The following is a 17,000-nucleotide window of genomic DNA, read 5'->3' as shown; positions in this document are numbered from 1 at the left end:
GAGAGGTCTGGTTCATCAAGGAGAAGTCTGGTCTGTGAGGGAGAGGTCTGGTCTGTCAGGGACAGTCTGGTCCATCAGAAAAAAAGTCTGGTCTATCAGGGCGAGGTCTGGTCCGTTAGGAAGACCTCTGGTCTATCAGGGCAGATCTGGTCTGCCAGGGTAAAGTCTGGTCTGTCAGTGAGACGTCTGGTTATCAGGGAGTGGTCTAGTCCATCGGGGAGAGGGCTGGTGAATCAGGGAGAGGTCTAGTCCATCATGGGGAGATCTGGACCACTTGGGAGAGGCCTGGTCCTCCAGGGAGAGGTCTGGTCTGTCAGGGAGAGGTCTGGTCCATCAAGGAGAGGTCTGGTCCATCAAAAAGGGGCCTGGTCCCTCAGTGAGAGATCTTGTCCATCAGTGAGAGATCTGATCTACCAGGGAGAGGTCTAATCCGTTGGAGAGAGGTCTTGTACAACAAGGAGAGGTCTAATCCACCATGGAGAGAGCTGGTCAATCAGGGAGAGGTCTGGTCCATCAGGGTGAGGTCTGATCTGTCAGTAAGGGTCTGGTCTATCGGGGAGAGGCTTAGCCTATCTGGAAGAGGTCTGGGCCGTCAGGGAGAGGTCTTGTCCATCAGGGAGAGATCTGGTCCATCAGGGAGAGGTCTGGTCCATAAGCGAGAAATCTGGTCGGTAAGGGGAGCAGCGTGGCTCAGTGGAAAGAGCCCGGGTTTAGGAGTCAGAGGTCATGTGTTCTAATGCTGGCTCCGCCACCTGTAAGCTGTGTGACTTTGGGCAACTCACTTGACTTCCCGGTGCCTCAGTCACCTCGTCTGTAAAATGGGGATTAAGACTGTGAGCCTCACGTGGGACAACCTGATTACCCTGTATCCACCCCAGCGCTTAGAACAGTGCTCTCGGCACATAATAAGTGCTTAACAAATACCAACGTTATTATTATTATTATTATTATTATTATTGAGGGAAAGGTCTGGTTGATCAGGGAGAATTCCGGTCTGTCAGGGAGAGGTCCAATATGTCAGGGAGAGGTCTGGTCTCTCAGGGATAGGTGCAGTTCATCGAAGAGAGGTCTGATCTTTCAGAGAGAGGTCTAGTGCATTCTCTACTTCACTCTGCTCAACTCTGGCCCTACTCTCCTCTCTCTCATCCAAGAAACTTTCAACTTGTATCCTCTAGTTACCCTTTATCTTCTGCCATTTCTCTTTACTCTCCTCCCCTGCCACTCCTCCCTCAAAGCCTATGGGGCTCCCCGATCCAGGTCCACCTTTGCTGCCCTGCTCCGTCAACTCCCCCAATCCCTTAGGCTTGGGAGCTCACTCAGCATTTGGCCCCAGGTCTTTGAAAAGCTCCCCCCTGCTCTGGGATCGCTCAGCAAGTCACTGTGGGGAGTCTGGATTATAACCATGGGGACTTTTTCCCCACGAGGTGCCCAGGGGAGGAAAACCCCAAGAAATCTCAAAGGAGCCGATCTCTAAGGAGGGGATGAGACAGGCCAGGGCACCAGGGTGGGTGCAGGATACTGGCCCTTGATGGGTTCCTGGTTGAGAAAGCCTCCTCTTTGAACCCTGGGCCTTGGGGAGGGGAACCTGGCTGGGAAAACTTCTCCTTGACCCCCGGAGCGGTTGTGCAAGGAGACAACATCAACGGACGGAGCAATCAGAGATCCGCCAGGATGGACCGGCAAGGTGGCATTCCAGGGCCCCTTCCTGCCCAGATCAGATCCAATTACCAGGCACAATTACCAGGCACCAAGCTGTTGTGGGGTTGCTGCCTCCACATGTCAATGGGGCACCGGGAGGGAAGGCTCTCGCTCTATCCTCAGTTGCTCCCCACGTGCTCCCTACCCCCATCTGATGCAGACCTTGGTGGAAGGATGCTTTCCTCCCCCAGTGCCTCTGCCCTCTATGACAGTCTCTCACCTTGGCATTTGGGGATTTGGGGAGAGGGCTGGCAGCCTTGATTGCTCTGCTAAGTTTTCCTGGGTCAGTGACCCAGCCCTTAGCCCTCTCTCTCTCCCAATCTTGGGGCGCAGCTCTGGCGCGGGGAGGGGGTTCCCTTACCTCTGAACGCAGATTTGTTGGAGCTCAGGAGGATGGTCTCATGGGCCGGTTGCTCGTAGACGAGGAACTGGTAACGGTGGTAGCCACTGCGGCGGGGTGGACCGGGAGGGTAATATTCTGGGGGGGCACAGAGAGGAGAGAAGCAGCGTGGCTCAGTGGAAAGAGCCTGGGCTTGGAAGTCAGAGGTCAAGGGTCATGGTCATCCCTGCTCTGCCACTTGTCAGCTGTGTGACGGGGAAAGTCATTTCACTTCTCTGTGCCTCAGCTACCTCATCTGTAAAATGGGGATTTAGACTGTGAGCCTCACGTGGGACAACCTGATGACCCTGTATCTACCCCAGCGCTTAGAACAGTGCTCTGCACGTAGTAAACGCTTAACAAATACCAACATTATTATTGTTATTATCTGCCTGGATCTCCACTTCAGTCAGCTAGCCAGTCACCTTCCCATCCACTATGGAAGAAGACCCTAGTGACTTTCAGGGGTCCGCGGAATGAACTGGGAAGATTTCCTTGAGGGCAGGCCTTCTCCCCTCCCTGCCTCCTCCCCCCATACCTTGGTCTTCCCCAGCTGTCCAGAGAAGGACGGAGGACTGTAAGCTCGTCTTGGGCAGGGAACGTGTCTGCTAACTCTGTTGTATCGTACTGTCCCAAGTAACTAATACCGTGCACTGACACACAATAAGCGCTCGATAAATACCACTGATTGATTAGGTCATCAGCTGCTCATTTCATCCTATATCATTTTGTTGGGGACTGGCGAGGGGCAAGGGAAACTGTTTCATTTTGGAATTTACATTTTATCAATTTTATTTTCTCTCATTTAAATTTTTTCCAACTGCCAATCCTAGTGAGAATCTGGGGGAAAGCTGGTTTCTCTCTACTGGATCCTGTGGCATCGTTATTGTTTGGGAAAAGTTGGATTTTCTTTCTCTCCAACTGTGTGGAGCAGCTCTTTTTTTTTTTTTTTTTAAAGCATTTCCTTATGAATTCGATCCCCAAGTGAGCCAATTTCTTGGATGGGACCAGAAGATCTGGAAGTGGTTATGGGGGTGGATCAGATTCAATTTAAAGGTTCATTATGGAGAGCAGTGGTGGTGGCTGTGAGGGGAAACAGCCTTTTTAAGGGAGAATATCGGGCTCCCCTACCCCCACCTGATGCATTCACGTTCTGAGGAGAGGGGGCTGGGGGCCCTACCTCGTCTAGATCAGGCTGGCACCCTTCGCCCTTTGCTACCAGCCTTGGATTGTGAATCCGTTGTGGACAGGGACTGTGTCTGATCTGATTATTGCGTGTTTATCTCAGAGCATAGCACAGTGCTTGGCACTTAGCAAAGCATTTAATACCCACCATAACTAACTGACTCTTGGCCCGTGTTTATTCACTAACAGACCCCTCTTTTTCCCAGCAGAAACGGGCAGTCAGAAAGCTGAGTTTCCCCACAACGCTGGGGTGCCGGAAGGGGCCCCGGGAGGGTATGGTTCAAGGGCAACCTCCGTCTTCTGAGTGGAGAAACTGAGGCCCAAGTACCTCTCTGTGCTCTCTCCTGGGGCGTCACCCTGTTTCAAAGCCAGAAAACTGAATGACAAAAATTCTAAGAGGAAGGGAGGAAGGCTCAGAGAACAGCTCATCCGCATGGAGTTGGTTTTGATGCTTTAACCACCTCCTCCTTTACTTGTATTAACTAAACAAGAGATGGATATCAAAGAGTAGCTTGTTGTCTGGTTGGGGTTTGAAGCTGTTCCTCCTCGTTGCACTTCCGGCTCTGAGGCTGGTCGGGCTCTGACAGCCTGCAGCTGGGGGAATTCCTGACCATTTACATCTTTCCATGAGTTTCTTGAATGCAAATCAAATGTGTTCTTGTGTGGGAGCCGGTGGAAGGAGGGGGCGCTGGCTATGGATTAGTGTGCTTAAATGTGCTCCCGAGGTTGGGCGTGTGTCCCATGTGCACTCTCGGGGAGCTTTTGTGTCTGTGTGAGGCTGCGTGATTGTGTGCTCTTCTCGGAGCAGTTTTTGTGTCTGAGCGCTTTTGTGTTGGTGTGCGTGTGTGTTTGTGTATGCAAGTATGTGTTTACATTTCTTAGGCTCGTGAGCCTTTGGCGACATCCCTATGGCAGTTTTCATAGGTTGAGTCTGCGGGTTTGAGCGTGCATGTTGAATTGTGTGTCTGGATGAGCATTTGTGTGTGTGGATTGTATACTAATAATAATGTTGGTATTTGTTAAGCGCAAACTATGGGCTGAGCACTGTTCTAAGCCCTGGGGTAGATACAGAGTAATCAGGTTGTTCCACGTGAGGCTCACAGTCTTAATCCCCCTTTTACAGATGAGGTAACTGAGGCACCGAGAAGCGAAGTGACCTGCCCAAAGTCACACAGCTGACAGGTGGCGGAGCCGGGATTAGAACCCATGACCTCTGACTCCTAAACCCGTGCTCTTTCCACTGAGGCACGCTGCTTTTGTGTGTTCCTGCGTTTCCAAGAGTAAATAGTTCTGGAATTCTGTGAAAGTTTGTGAGCCCCTTGAGGGGTCAGAGGCCACTTCTACTTTTCATTTGTGTTTTTTTCTCAGCACGTAAGACGGTGTTTCGCGTACATTAGATGCTCAATAAATACTACTGAATGAATGAATTGGGGAAGTTTGTGTGTGTAGGTGTAAGCCTGTGAGTGTATAAGTGTTTATATCATTGCCCTCTGTGTCCTCGGGAGAATGACTGGTGGGGAAGAGAGAGTGCCACTCTGCACACCGCTATCCCTGTAATCAATTCTCTCAAGCACGAGCGCTCGGTCCTGGTGCATCTGCACTAAGACTGGCCGGTCATTCCCGGCCTCAACTCCGCCCTCTCCACTGAACTCAACTCCTTCACTCCCTTATCCCTCTGTCGATCTTGTACTACCAACCCGCAACCCTGGATCACTTCCACCATGCATTTCCTCTGCTTTTGTGCAGGAGCTGCGGGATGCTGCTGGAGGAAATCCAGACATAGGGCGGACCTAGTCCATCTGAAAATCACCCTCACCTGCCCTCTCCTCCACCCGATGACAAGGCTTTTCCATCCTTATTGACTCCTATCTCCATTTTCCTTGCCAGCTGTATTAGACTTTCCACTCCCTCCTTAAACCCCCTGTCCTCCTGTCTTCCCCATCCTTTGCCACCTTGCCACTTAATTGAAAAAATTGAAACCATCAGATATGATCTCCCTAAAATCTCCCACCACCTCTTCAGGCCCACCTTCCTCCTGACCCCTCTTCAACTCTCCCATCCCAGCAGTATCTCGAGGAGATGTCCCGCCTCCTCTTAAAATCTACCCCCTCCACTTGTGCTTCCAACCCATGCCTTCTCATTTTATTAAAACACTGGTCTCTCCCTTCTTCCCTCCCCAACAGCCATCTTCAACTGTTCACTCTCCAGTGACTTCTTTCCCACTGCTATCAAATAAGCCCTTCTATCCTCAATCATAGAATAACCCTCCCTTGACTCCTGGCACCCTTCAGTTATCTCCCCGTCTCCCTCCTTAACATTCCTTTCCAAATGTCTTGAGGAAGTTGGTTTTTTTTTTTTCACCTGCTCCTTCCACTTCCTCTACATCAATTTTCTCCTTGACCCTGAAATCTGGTTTCCACTCCCTTCATTCCATAGAAACTGCCCCGTCTCTAAAGTCACACCAATGACCTCTTTTTTTGCAAAATCCAATGGCCACTACTCCATCTGAATCTTCCTCACCCTTTCAGCTGCCTTCAGCACTGCTTTCAGTGACCACCCCCTTCTCCTGGAAACACAATCTAACTTTGGCTTCACTGACACTGTCCTCACCTGGTTTTCCTCCTATCTTTCAGGCTGTTTCTTTTCACCCTCTTTCATTGACTCCTCCTCTGCCTCCCACTTCCTAATTGTGGAAGTCTCTCAAGGCTCAGTTCTGGATCCCCTTCTATTCTCCATCTACACCCACTCTGTTGGAGAACTTATTCGCTCCCAAATCTTCCTCTCCGGTCCTGATCTCTCGCCTTCTCTGAAGTCTCGCATTTCTTCCTGCCTTCAGGACATTTCTACTTTGATGTCCTAACACCTTTAACTTAACATGTCCCAAACAGAACTCCTCATCTTCTCACCCCCCCCACCTTCCCATCACTGTAGACAATAACACCACCTTCCCTGTCTCGCAAGTCTGTAACCTTGGCATTTTCCTTGACTCATCTCTTTCATTAGACCCACATGTACAGTCTGTCACCAAAACCTGTGAGTTCTACCTTCACATTATCTCTAGAATCCACCTCTTCCTCTCCATCCAAACTTCCACCACACTGATCCAAGTGCTTATCCTATTCCACTTTGACTACTGCATCAGCCTCCCCGCCGACCTCCCTGCTGCTAGTCTCTCCTCGCCCCAGTCCACATTTCACTCTGCTGCTCGGCTCATTTTTCTAAAAACTCATTTTGGCGCATCTCCCCGCTCCTCAAAAAACTCCAATGGTTGCCCATCCATCTCCACATCAATCAACAAATCAGTAGTATTTATTAATTGCTTACTGTTCACTATACTAAGCACATGGAAGAGTATAATGACTACAAAAAACTCCCCCCTTCCAGACTGTGAGCCCGTTGGTTAGGGACTGTCTCTGGCTTTTGCCGAACTATACTTTCCAAGCACTGTACTTAGTACAGTGCTCTGCACATAGTAAGCTCTCAATAAATATGATTGAATGAATGAATACAATGCACCAGAGTTAGTAGACATGTTTCCTGCCTACAATGAGCTTACAGGCAGAAACTCTTTACCATTGGCCTCAAGGCACTCAGTCAGCTCTCCTGCTTCTATTAAGGCTTGCTCATTTTCCTCTAAAACCCACTCCACACACTTCTCTCCTCTAATGCCAACCTACTTCTTATATCTCAATCTTGTCTCTCTTGCCATTGACCCCTTGCTCCTGTCCCCCCTCTGGGTGGAACTCCTTCCCCCTTCATATCTGACAGACCACCACTCTCTCCATCTTCAATACCCTACTAAATCACATCTCCTCAAAGAAGCCTTCCCTGACTAACTTCCCATTTTCCCAGCTACTCTTTCTCCCTTCTGCAACACCTAGGCACTTGGGTCTCCCACCGCCAGCCCCACAGCACTTAGGTACATATCCTTATATTCTGCTGCTTCCCCATCTGTAAATACTTTTAATGTCTGTCTCTCTGACTAGACTGTAAACTCCTAGAGATCATGTCTCTCAACTCAATTGTATAGTAATAATAATGTTGGTATTTGTTAAGCGCTTACTATGTGCAGAGCACTGTTCTAAGCGCTGGGGTAGATACAGGGTCATCAGGTTGTCCCACGTGAGGCTCACAGTTAATCCCCAATTTACAGATGAGGTAACTGAGGCACAGAGAAGTGAAGTGACTTGCCCACGGTCACACAGCTGACAAGTGGCAGAGCTGGGAGTCAAACCCATGACCTCTGACTCTGAAGCCCAGGCTCTTTCCACTGAGCCATGCTGCTTCCCGTAGTACTCATCCAAGCATTTAGTACAGTGCTCTGCACACAGTAAGCACTCAAATACAAATGACTGATTAACTGATTCCTCACAGGTGATTCCATCATTATGTCAGTGACCATGCGGGGAAATGTAATCCTGTGTGAATGGGTGATTTTGATCACAAGGGGATTGGGTGATTTTGATCACAAGGGGATTGAGTGATTTTGTGTAAGGGGGCAAATGTTTGCTTCTTGAAGCGGCGTCAAGGATCTGGTCCCAGGATGCTAGGTAACTACACTTCCTTTTCCACCTGAAAGGATTTGCTCTTTTCCCAGCTCATAACCACCCAAGTCTAGCTCACCTTCCTGGGGAAAGATGGGAGATTGTTTCTCTTTATTGCTGTATTGTACTTTCCACAAGTACTTAGTTTAGTGCTCTTCACACAGTCAGCGCTCAATAAATACGATTGAATGAATGAAATCATTACCATTCTGTTTGCTCATTGGGTGGTTGTGGGATATATTCATTCATTCAATCATAATTATCGAGCACTTACTGAGGGCAGAGCACTGGATTAAGCACTTGGGAGAGTACGAAATAACAAAAAACTGACATATTCCCTGCCCACAGTGAACTTAGAGTCTAGAGGTCAGTTGATCTGACCCCGAGCTGGGCACTAGTTGGACTGTTCCATTCCAAGTCTAGAGTCTAGTCTACAGTAACTCTCTCACTCCCCTCCGGCCCCCAGCCCCCAACCCCTACCCCACTGGCTGGAGGGGAGAGGGATCAGGAGGGTTTTTGCTTACTTGCCAGCACATGGCCCTTGGGCTTCCCAGCTTGCAGATCACTGCCCTGAAACAACAGAGAAACCCAGGTTACATCTGGAACAGACTAAACTCCTTCCGTTTATCCTCTGCTGCGGCAGCTGCTTTTGCTCTGGCGGCTGTTTTCAGTCAGAAGGCTCAACTTTGGAGTTCACTGGTGGGCTGGGGGAGAGACAGGGTGGGATGAGCTGGCGGAGCTTTAAGAATAAATAAATAAGTACCCGGTGCCCGTGGTCGGCCCAGGATGTGAAACCCTGGAAGGGCTTACATTCAAAGAGGTTGGAAACACCTCCCATGGAGAACTGGGGGGTTGAGATGCCGACAGCCAAGTCTGGCGTGGTTCGGGTACCGCCGGTCCTTGAGGTCAGGTCTGCCAGCAGACCAGAGGTCCTGTGCTGTCCCTTTTCCGCATCCTCCATCAACAGAATTAAACAATTGGGCCCTGGAGATCCTGGTCACGGAAGGAGGGGCCTTTGAGGAGGGGAAAGGTGGAGGAATAGGGGATGGGGTAACTTAACTGTCTTCCCCCCACTGTTCAGGTGCAATAGTGGTCCCCCAATCATGGACCGGACCATGCCTCCCAAGCTCAGAGGTGGGCCTTTCCATCTGGACTCAGGGCAGGGTTTCTTCTGCCACAGCCTGGGTGATTGGGTGCCCCCTGGAGCACTGGGCCCCTGATCGCTCTGAGCAGCTCCTTGGCGGCTCCCGAGCCCTGCCTGGACCCATCCCCGGGCCAAAGGACAGAGATAAGATGAGTGACTGGGCATCATGAGTGACCGGGCATCCCCCCTGCTCCTCACCTGAGCTTAGTACCCACCTAGGCTGGCCAGTTCGGTTTTTCACACTACGACTATGGGCTAAAGAATCTTGAACGGGTCACTCCCTGAATTTTCGAGACTTTCCCAGCTGATTCGGGATGCCTGGTCACCTCCCACGGGGGCTAGTGTTGGGTGAGCGCAGGCTGTAGGAGGGAGAACTGTGTGGAAGGTCCCTAGGGCATCCCGCAGTGGAGCTCTCTGACTGCGCTCAGCTGTTGCTCAGATGCCGCTAAGATGAAGGTGTGAAAGGGAAAGGAAGGGGGTTGGAGCAAGGACTGAGAGGACTGATCCCTGGGCTTACCTTTCCCTGTACCACCACTGACTCAGCATGTGACCCCAGACAGGTTCTTTTGAGCCTCGGTATCCCTCCTTTCCATTCCCCATTTCCCTCCCCCCCCAAAGACACACACACACACGCACACACACATGCACACACCGTCTGTGGGATAATGATGTGATCCCGGGGGCGGGGTGCTAATTACTGTTTGTGCAGCGCTGGGAGATGCTCAGATGAAAGGGCCTGGCGCTGGGGCACCGGGCCGATGGCAGCCTCTGCGGGAACCAGGGGCTTGAAATCTCAGCCCTTGTGCCGCAACTCCGAAGCCCCAGGAGGTGCCAGAAAGCCCTCCGGTCTCTGAGGTGGGTTTTTATGGGGGTTAATTACGGTGATTAGGGCAGCTGGTAATTGGTTCAGCCAACACCTAACTGTGCCCTGAATGACTCTGCACCAAATCTCTTATTTTTGTTCCCCTTTTTCTGCCAGCAGCAAGAGCAGGAGCAGGAGCAGCCATGGCAGCCACAGCCAAAGTGAAGTTCCGGTTCTGCTCTCCAGAAGGACCGGGACCGGAGCCGGGGTCGGGGCCAGGGTTGCTTGTCGGGAGCTAGGTGTCCACGTTGCAGGTTCTCCCTCTTATCAGTTACCCAGATACTAAGCCTATTGTTTAAGGGCTGATTCCCTTTCACTATTCTTTTATGATATTTGTTAAGCGCTTACTATATGCTAGGAACTCTACTGAGCACTGAAGTAGATGAAAAGTTAATCAGGATGGACACAGTCCCACATGGGGCTCATAGTAGTAATCGCATTTTCCAGATGCTCAGAGAAGTTAAATGTCTTGCCCAAGGTCACACTGCAGACGAGCGGCGGAGTGGGAATTAGAATGTAGATCCTTCTCGCTCCCGGGCTGGTGCTCTATCCACCAGGCCGTGCAACTTCTCAAGTTCACCTCTCTGCTTCCCTTCCCCACTCCTGGGTCTCCCTGCCCAGCCCCTGCTCATATTCCCACTGTTTTCATAATACAGACCCTCATTCCTGTTCCCCTGGTCTCCCAGCTCCATGTTCCCCAGGCTCAGGTGGGAGCCAATGGATCATCTCCGGGCCTTTGCCTTCTTCCCTTCACTCACCCTCTGCCTGGACCCCTTTTCTCCTCTCCCCCTCAGTCATCCATGGACTTCTCCCTTCGTCCAGGACAGTAGGTATTGTTGGCCTCCAAGTCTGGACTAGGAAATGACTGTTCAGGATGGGTAAAGTTGGCAGTACTCACACCGTCTGTAACCAGGCACAAATGTGACCCATGATTCTGCCAAAGTCTCTAATTTCCCTCTGGCCTCAGCCCCTTCCCCAGCCCCCTGTCCTGGGCCTTTCTCCTCACTCCCACTCCAATCCACAGTCTCCTTCCAGTCCCAATCTTGGGCCTTCCCAGCTCTGCCCTTCATTCCCTACTGGTCTAAGCCCAAGTCCTCCAGGACTCCCCGGTGTCCCTCCCCAGCCCCGTCCTTCCCTCAGCTTCCGGTCCTGTGGGATCTTTGCCAGCAGCCGCAGGCAGTGAAGGTGCCAGAGCTGTGGCTCAGCCTCCACCCTCTCCCAAAATAGCCCCTCCTGCTGCCTTGGGAGAAAGCAAGAGGACTGGGGACAGTGCAAAGGGCAGCCAAGCCCAGTTACCCAGCCTCCCCCTCATTTCTTTCCAAGATGGCAAAACCAGTGGTTTGTTTAAACAAAACAATAGCAACCTGGATCCATGCTCCATTCCCGTTCCTTAGGGACTCCAAGCCCCACCCGGAGAGATGACCCAGGCTTGTTCCACCCACAGGGCCTTGGGACCAGCCCTGGGTTGGGTGGAAAGTCTGATCTGGCTCCCACTGATTTTGGACAAAAGCATCTCTCCCCAGGTCCCCCCCCCTACCTCCACACCAACTCTTGGGGAGATTTCTCTCACCAGTCTCTGACAGACTAGGCTAAGAGCCAACCCTCCAGCTCTTCTTTGAGTCAGGCCACATGGCTGACCCCTCCCTTCCCTCCCTCTTTCCCCCACTGGCCCTCCACCCTCTCAACCAGGGCCCGACTGAGTCAGCCTCTTGGGGACATAGAAACAGGGAATAGCAAGGGAGGCTAAAAATAGCCACTGAAGAGGGAGCAAGGTCAGGTCCGGGGGCTATGGGGTCACACAGCAGGAGCCGGGTCATCTCTAGGATAGCTGGTTGCTGTAGGGCAGCAAGGGGAAAGATTTGGAAGCCCATTCCGTGGTCTCAAGGGTTGACCCAGAGTGAATGTTCCTGTAAGGCCAGAGTCTGGATCAAGCCAGCAAAGTTTCCCAGATCCCAGGGTGACGATTTCCCAGTTGGGAAGGGCCAGCAAGAAGCCTACAGCTCAGGACTAGCTTTTAGCATTCCCTGGCTTCTGTCTCTGAACTTTGGGGTTCAGATGCAGGATGGAAACTTAGAACGAGGCTCGAATCCCAGTTCCTAATTTCAGTAGGGAGTCCAAGAAATTGTGTCTGGCCCTCCTCTTTCGCCCCACTCTACTCTAACAACCCCCAACCAGCGACGTTTCCCTATGTAAAATGAAAACAATAGCTGCCACCTCTTCCCTGACCAGTGTGTTTTTTTCTTCTCCTCATGGTATTTGTTAAGCGCTTACTATCTGCCAGGCCCTGTACTAAGCTGTGGGAAAGATAAAAGGTCACCAGGTTGGACTCAGTCCATATCCCGTGTGGATTTCACAGTCTTAATCCCCATTTTATAGATGAGGTCACTGAGACACAGGGAAGTTAAGTGACTTGCCCAGGGTCACAAACAACAGACAAATGTCAGAGGCTGGTTTAGAACCCAGGTTCTCTGACTCCCAGATCCGTGCTCTGTCCACGCTAGATCACGCACGCTGTTTTCCCCCAGCGGTTGCTTGAGAATCACTCATGCCTAAAAGAGACTCTGTCAAGCACATTACATGTAGGAAGCAGTTAATAATCTCCCATTTCCCCATCACCCTGCTACTGGGTAATGTTTTGGTGGGGCGTGTTTGCTGGCCCATTGGTGCCTTTGAAACCCAGAGAGAAACCAACTGAGCAATACTATGGAGGTCACCGGGGGAGTGTCTTGGTGGTCGACCTTGGAACAACAAAGTATTTGTTAAGCGCTTACTATATGCCAGGCATTCTAGTGAGCGCTGGGGTGGATACAAGCGAATTGGGTTGGACACAGTCCCGATCCCATGTGGGGTTCATAGCTTCAATCTCCATAAGCGGCGTGGCTCAGTGGAAAGAGCCCGGGCTTGGGAGTCAGAGGTCACGGGTTCAAATCCCCGCTCGGCCACATGTCAGTTGTGTGACTGTGGGCAAGTCACTTAACTTCTCTGGGCTTCAGTTACCTCATTGGTAAAATGGGGATGAAGACTGTGGAGCCTCCCGTGGGACAACCTGATTATCCCCTATCTACCGCAGCGCTTGGAACAGTGCTCGGCACATAGTAAGCGCTTAACAAATACCAACAGTATTTTACAAATGAGGTAACTGAGGCCCAGAGAGTGAAGTGACTTGCCTAAGGTAACAAGGCAGACAAGTGTCAGAGCCAGAATTAGAACCCACGACCTTCTGACTCCCAGGCCCGTGCTCTATCCACTATGCCCTGCCGCTGGAATTGGTGGATCCCTGCCCAGACCTGGAGTCCTGTCCTCCTTTGTCTGATTTGGATTTTGTGGGGTCTGGTGGGGTCCCACGAGATCCAAGCAAGGTCAAGGAGTGGGCATGACAAACTTCCCAGGGCAAGAGCCGAAGCCTGTCAGGCCCCCCTAAAATCGCGATGGGCTCCTGGGTCCCGGGGAGTGGGCGGCACAGCGGTGAGGGCGGGGATCCAGGGTGGGTGTCCGTCTGCTCCCTGAAGTCCTTTCAGTCATCCCTGTAGATGGGGCACGTCTTGAGTCTCCTCCTCTGATCCGGAGGTGATGAGCTTGGAGCCCTTCCAAGACCCGGGGGATGCAAGCGATACCGTTCTCATCACGCCTTGTGGCTGCTTCATCTTCCCAGTCCAAATGGCTAGAGAGGTCATTCGGCTTCCGGAGCCCGGCTGGGGACTACTGGGACCGTGTGCCCTCGGCCCTCCCGGAAGCCGCTCCATGTGGATAGGTTGTAGGATTTGGTCGGTGATTTGGGGGCTGGGGAGAAGGAAGGGGTCCGCGGCAGAGCCAGTTTAGCGGCAGGTCCCAGCGGTGACACTGGTCATTTCCTCATTCCACTTCAATTACCCACAGCCAACTACCCGCCCACCTCAGCATCTGCGGAGGCCCCAGGTGCCCGCGGCTCGCCTGACCTCTCCGGAGCAGGGGGTCAGCGGCACATTTCTGTGAGCGCCGGAGAGATGATTTAATCTTTTCACCCACCTCTTCCCATTTGGTTGGGTGGAATCAATCACTTTCCCCTCCCTGTCTGCACATCCTAGGCAGGGCCTCGGAGATGGAAGTTCCACTTTCTGATCCTTGTTGGTGGCGAGGTAGGTGGGGGTGGGAAGGCAGAAAGAAGGCGGGGGAAACGACATGGGTGGGGGGGCGGTTCCCAACTCAAAGAGCCGGGGAGAAGAAAAGACCAACCGTGAAAAAGAGAGGGAGGCAGAAAGACAGGATTAGAGAGACAGAAACAGAGGCCGGGAGCAATAGAGAAGGAGAAAAAAACAGAAGAGTTTTCCAAGTTATTCATTTTCCTACTTTGGCATAGAAAAAGAAAGCTCCTTCCTGTACACAGCTGTCTGAGAGCTGTCAAGTGTCAGTGTAGAGTAGAGGGATCCAGGGAAAGACATTGCCGTTTAAGCGCCGCCAATGATCTGTTTATTTTGCAATTAACAAAGAGTAAGTGACTAAACGGTAATTGATGGGCTCCCGGGCACGGGCTGCACAAAGCAGGCCCAGCCTCTGCCTAGCGCGAACCTAGGTGTGAGTCCATTCCGTGGTCCCGGGGGCTTCGTAGAAGGGACTCCAAGGGAACAGTGCAGATCAATTCATCTGATTAGTCCCCAGGGGAGACGAAGTTATGTAGGGGGAAGGGAGCCAAAAGGAGGTCTGAGGGGGCCAAAAGGAGGTTTCCTTTGCAGGGAGAGCTTTGGCGTCCAGGGAGCTGGCCAATTCTTTTACACACCAACTTCTTCCACACAGCTTCAGGGGATGGCAGCATCAAAGACCGGAATTAGGCCTCTGGGCAGCGGGTTGGCACAGAGTGGGGTTTAGAGGTGAGCGAACTGCGTTCAGGGCCACCGGTTTTATGGGACTTCCGGTCAGGGGAAAATGTGGAGTCGGGGACTTGCGGAAATACAAGGTTCCAGATTCAGGCAAGTAGCCAGGTGGCTGGGGGAAGAGGGACTGGCTTCAGAGGGAGTTCCACCTCAGTGAATGATTCCACTCCAAGAACCAGAAAATTCCACCCTTCAGCCCCACCACCCTTCAGACCTGGCCCTGGCCCAAACCCGAAGTGGGTCCACGAGCCCGAGTTATCGGCCCAGGGTCACCAAATATGGGCAGCAAGGCCCCCGAGATTGGATGCTCACCTTACCCCTTCCCTAACAGATGGGCCACGGACCCAGCGGGGGGGTGAGGGGAGCAGGTAACTCAGATCTAGCCTGTGCTGGTGGTCAGCATCCTGGGATCTTTTCCCAGTTCTGCCTGGAGTCCCTTCCCTGTCCTGTCTATCCAGGTGTAGACACGGAGGGGAGAGGAAGAGATGAGATTCTTGGAGATCTCTGGCTGAAAGAGGTCAAGGAGACAGAGTGTTCTCCCAGGCAGGAGTGTTCTGTGCTTCTAATCCCTTGGCTTCCAAAGCTGTTGGTTCGTTCAGACCACAGGCAAAGAGGCAAACGCCTTCCAGCTTCCTAATGTCCGGCTCCCATGGAGAGGCAGGGTAACTGGAGAGGGCTGGCAAAGCAGCCGTTCCGGCCACGGAGACATCAAGGTCTGGGACGGGGATGGGACAGGGCTGGAAGGATGCCTGTCAGCTCTCAGCCCTGGGAAACTTCCCTGTTGGCAAGCCGGAGCAAATGGCAGCCGCTGGCAGCTGAGCACTGACGCTGATGCCCGGGAGGGGGCTGGGGGGCCGGGAGGAGGAGAGCCAAACTTCCCGATTGTCCACACTCACCAGCTGAACTTGCGACTGCGTCCCGGAGCCAAGAGGCTCCTGCGTGCCGAGGATCCAGCTTGCTTTCTTCTTCTGCTTCTGGCTGGCCGTTAATGGAGGTGTGAGGCGGTTACACTGGAGGGAGGACATTCCTGGCCGAAGGCCTGTTGGATCTCGGAGCTCTGGCTGGTCTTAGAACTGTGATGTTCAGCAGACTCGCCCGACCCAACTCCTCGCTGCCTTTCGGCCTGCTCTGAATGGGCCACTTTGAGTCTCGCAGCCTTTGGTCCTGAGAAACCTCAGGAGCCCATCCGCAACAAGCCTCTGCCTTCTAAGCGCTGATATTCAAAAGCATGATGACATACACCTATCTCACACCAACTGGTCACATAGCACTGACAGAAACAACACACCGACAGCGACAGTACCTGTTTTCACCTGACAGAGAACTGCGATTTCTCCATCCTCTGATTTAGCTAAAAAAACCCCGCAGTCAAAGCATTCTGTGGGGCACTACAGACGCAGGTGTTCCGGAAGGAGAAGGAAGTCCATCTGAAAGCATCCTCACTTCATTAAAGGCCCTGCTTACCGATCCCATCATTGGAAAATCCATAGCTGGCAGATGGGCGGATGACAGATGGAAAGATGAATGGCTGGGTATAGGGGTGGGCAGACAGACTGATTAAAGATAGATTCATAGGAAGACAGACTGATAATTCAAAGAGTGAACACACCTCCTTCATGAAGCTTTCCCAGATTAACCTCATCTATATCTGGTCCCTCCTACCCCTCCACCAATTTCCCTGAGGATTCATTATTACATCCGCGTGTGTGTGTTTCTTTTACCAATACTCTGTTCTATACCTCTCTCTTTTGTGCCGTACGTCTGCCGACCTTTCAGCTGCCTTGGACGCTGTCGACCATCCCCTTCTCCTCAACACGTTATCCAAGCTTGGTTTCATGGATGGACTCCATCCTCTTTTGGTTCTCCTCTTATCTCTCTGGCCGTTCATTCTTGGACTCCGCAGGCTTCTCCTCCCCCTCCCATCCCATCCCCTAACTGTAGGAGTTCCTCAAGGGTCAGTCCTTGGTCCCCTTCTGTTCTCCATCTATACCCACTCCCTTGGTGAACTCATTCGCTCCCACGGCTTCAACTATGATCTTTACGCAGATGACACCCAAATCTACATCTCTTCCCCGGTTCTCTCTCCCTCCCTCCAGGCTCATATCTCCTCCTGCCTTCAGGACATTTCCACCTGGATGTCCGCCCACCACCTAAAACTCAACATGTCCAAGTCCGAGCTCCTTATCTTCCCTCCCAAACCCTGTCCTCTCCCTGACTCTCCCGTCACTGGGGACGGCACGACCATCCTTTCCGTCTCACAAGCCCGCAAACTTGGGATCGTCCTTGACTCGGCTCTTTCTTTCACCCCACACGTCCAATCCGTCACCAAAAGCTGCCGGGC

General features: G+C 52.2%; 1 protein-coding gene across 3 annotated transcripts in view; it reads right to left on the bottom strand.

Moving 5' to 3' along the window:
• The window catches only part of PEBP4 (phosphatidylethanolamine binding protein 4), a 232,221-nt gene that overhangs the window by 12,557 nt on the left and 202,664 nt on the right, over positions 1-17,000 (bottom strand). For all 3 annotated transcript variants that reach the window (XM_029066824.2, XM_029066826.2, XM_039912002.1), the window contains exons 5-6: positions 8,331-8,376; positions 2,060-2,176 (exon numbers count right to left, since the gene is read on the bottom strand). In XM_029066824.2, coding sequence (XP_028922657.1) covers positions 2,060-2,176; positions 8,331-8,376 — 163 coding nt within the window. The remainder of the gene's footprint in view (positions 1-2,059; positions 2,177-8,330; positions 8,377-17,000) is intronic.

Source organism: Ornithorhynchus anatinus, chromosome 5 (assembly GCF_004115215.2).
Source record: "Ornithorhynchus anatinus isolate Pmale09 chromosome 5, mOrnAna1.pri.v4, whole genome shotgun sequence".
Lineage (NCBI taxonomy): Eukaryota > Metazoa > Chordata > Mammalia > Monotremata > Ornithorhynchidae > Ornithorhynchus > Ornithorhynchus anatinus.
The sequence above is the reverse complement of the archived record's forward strand: the minus strand, read 5'-3'. Positions and strand labels throughout refer to the sequence as shown.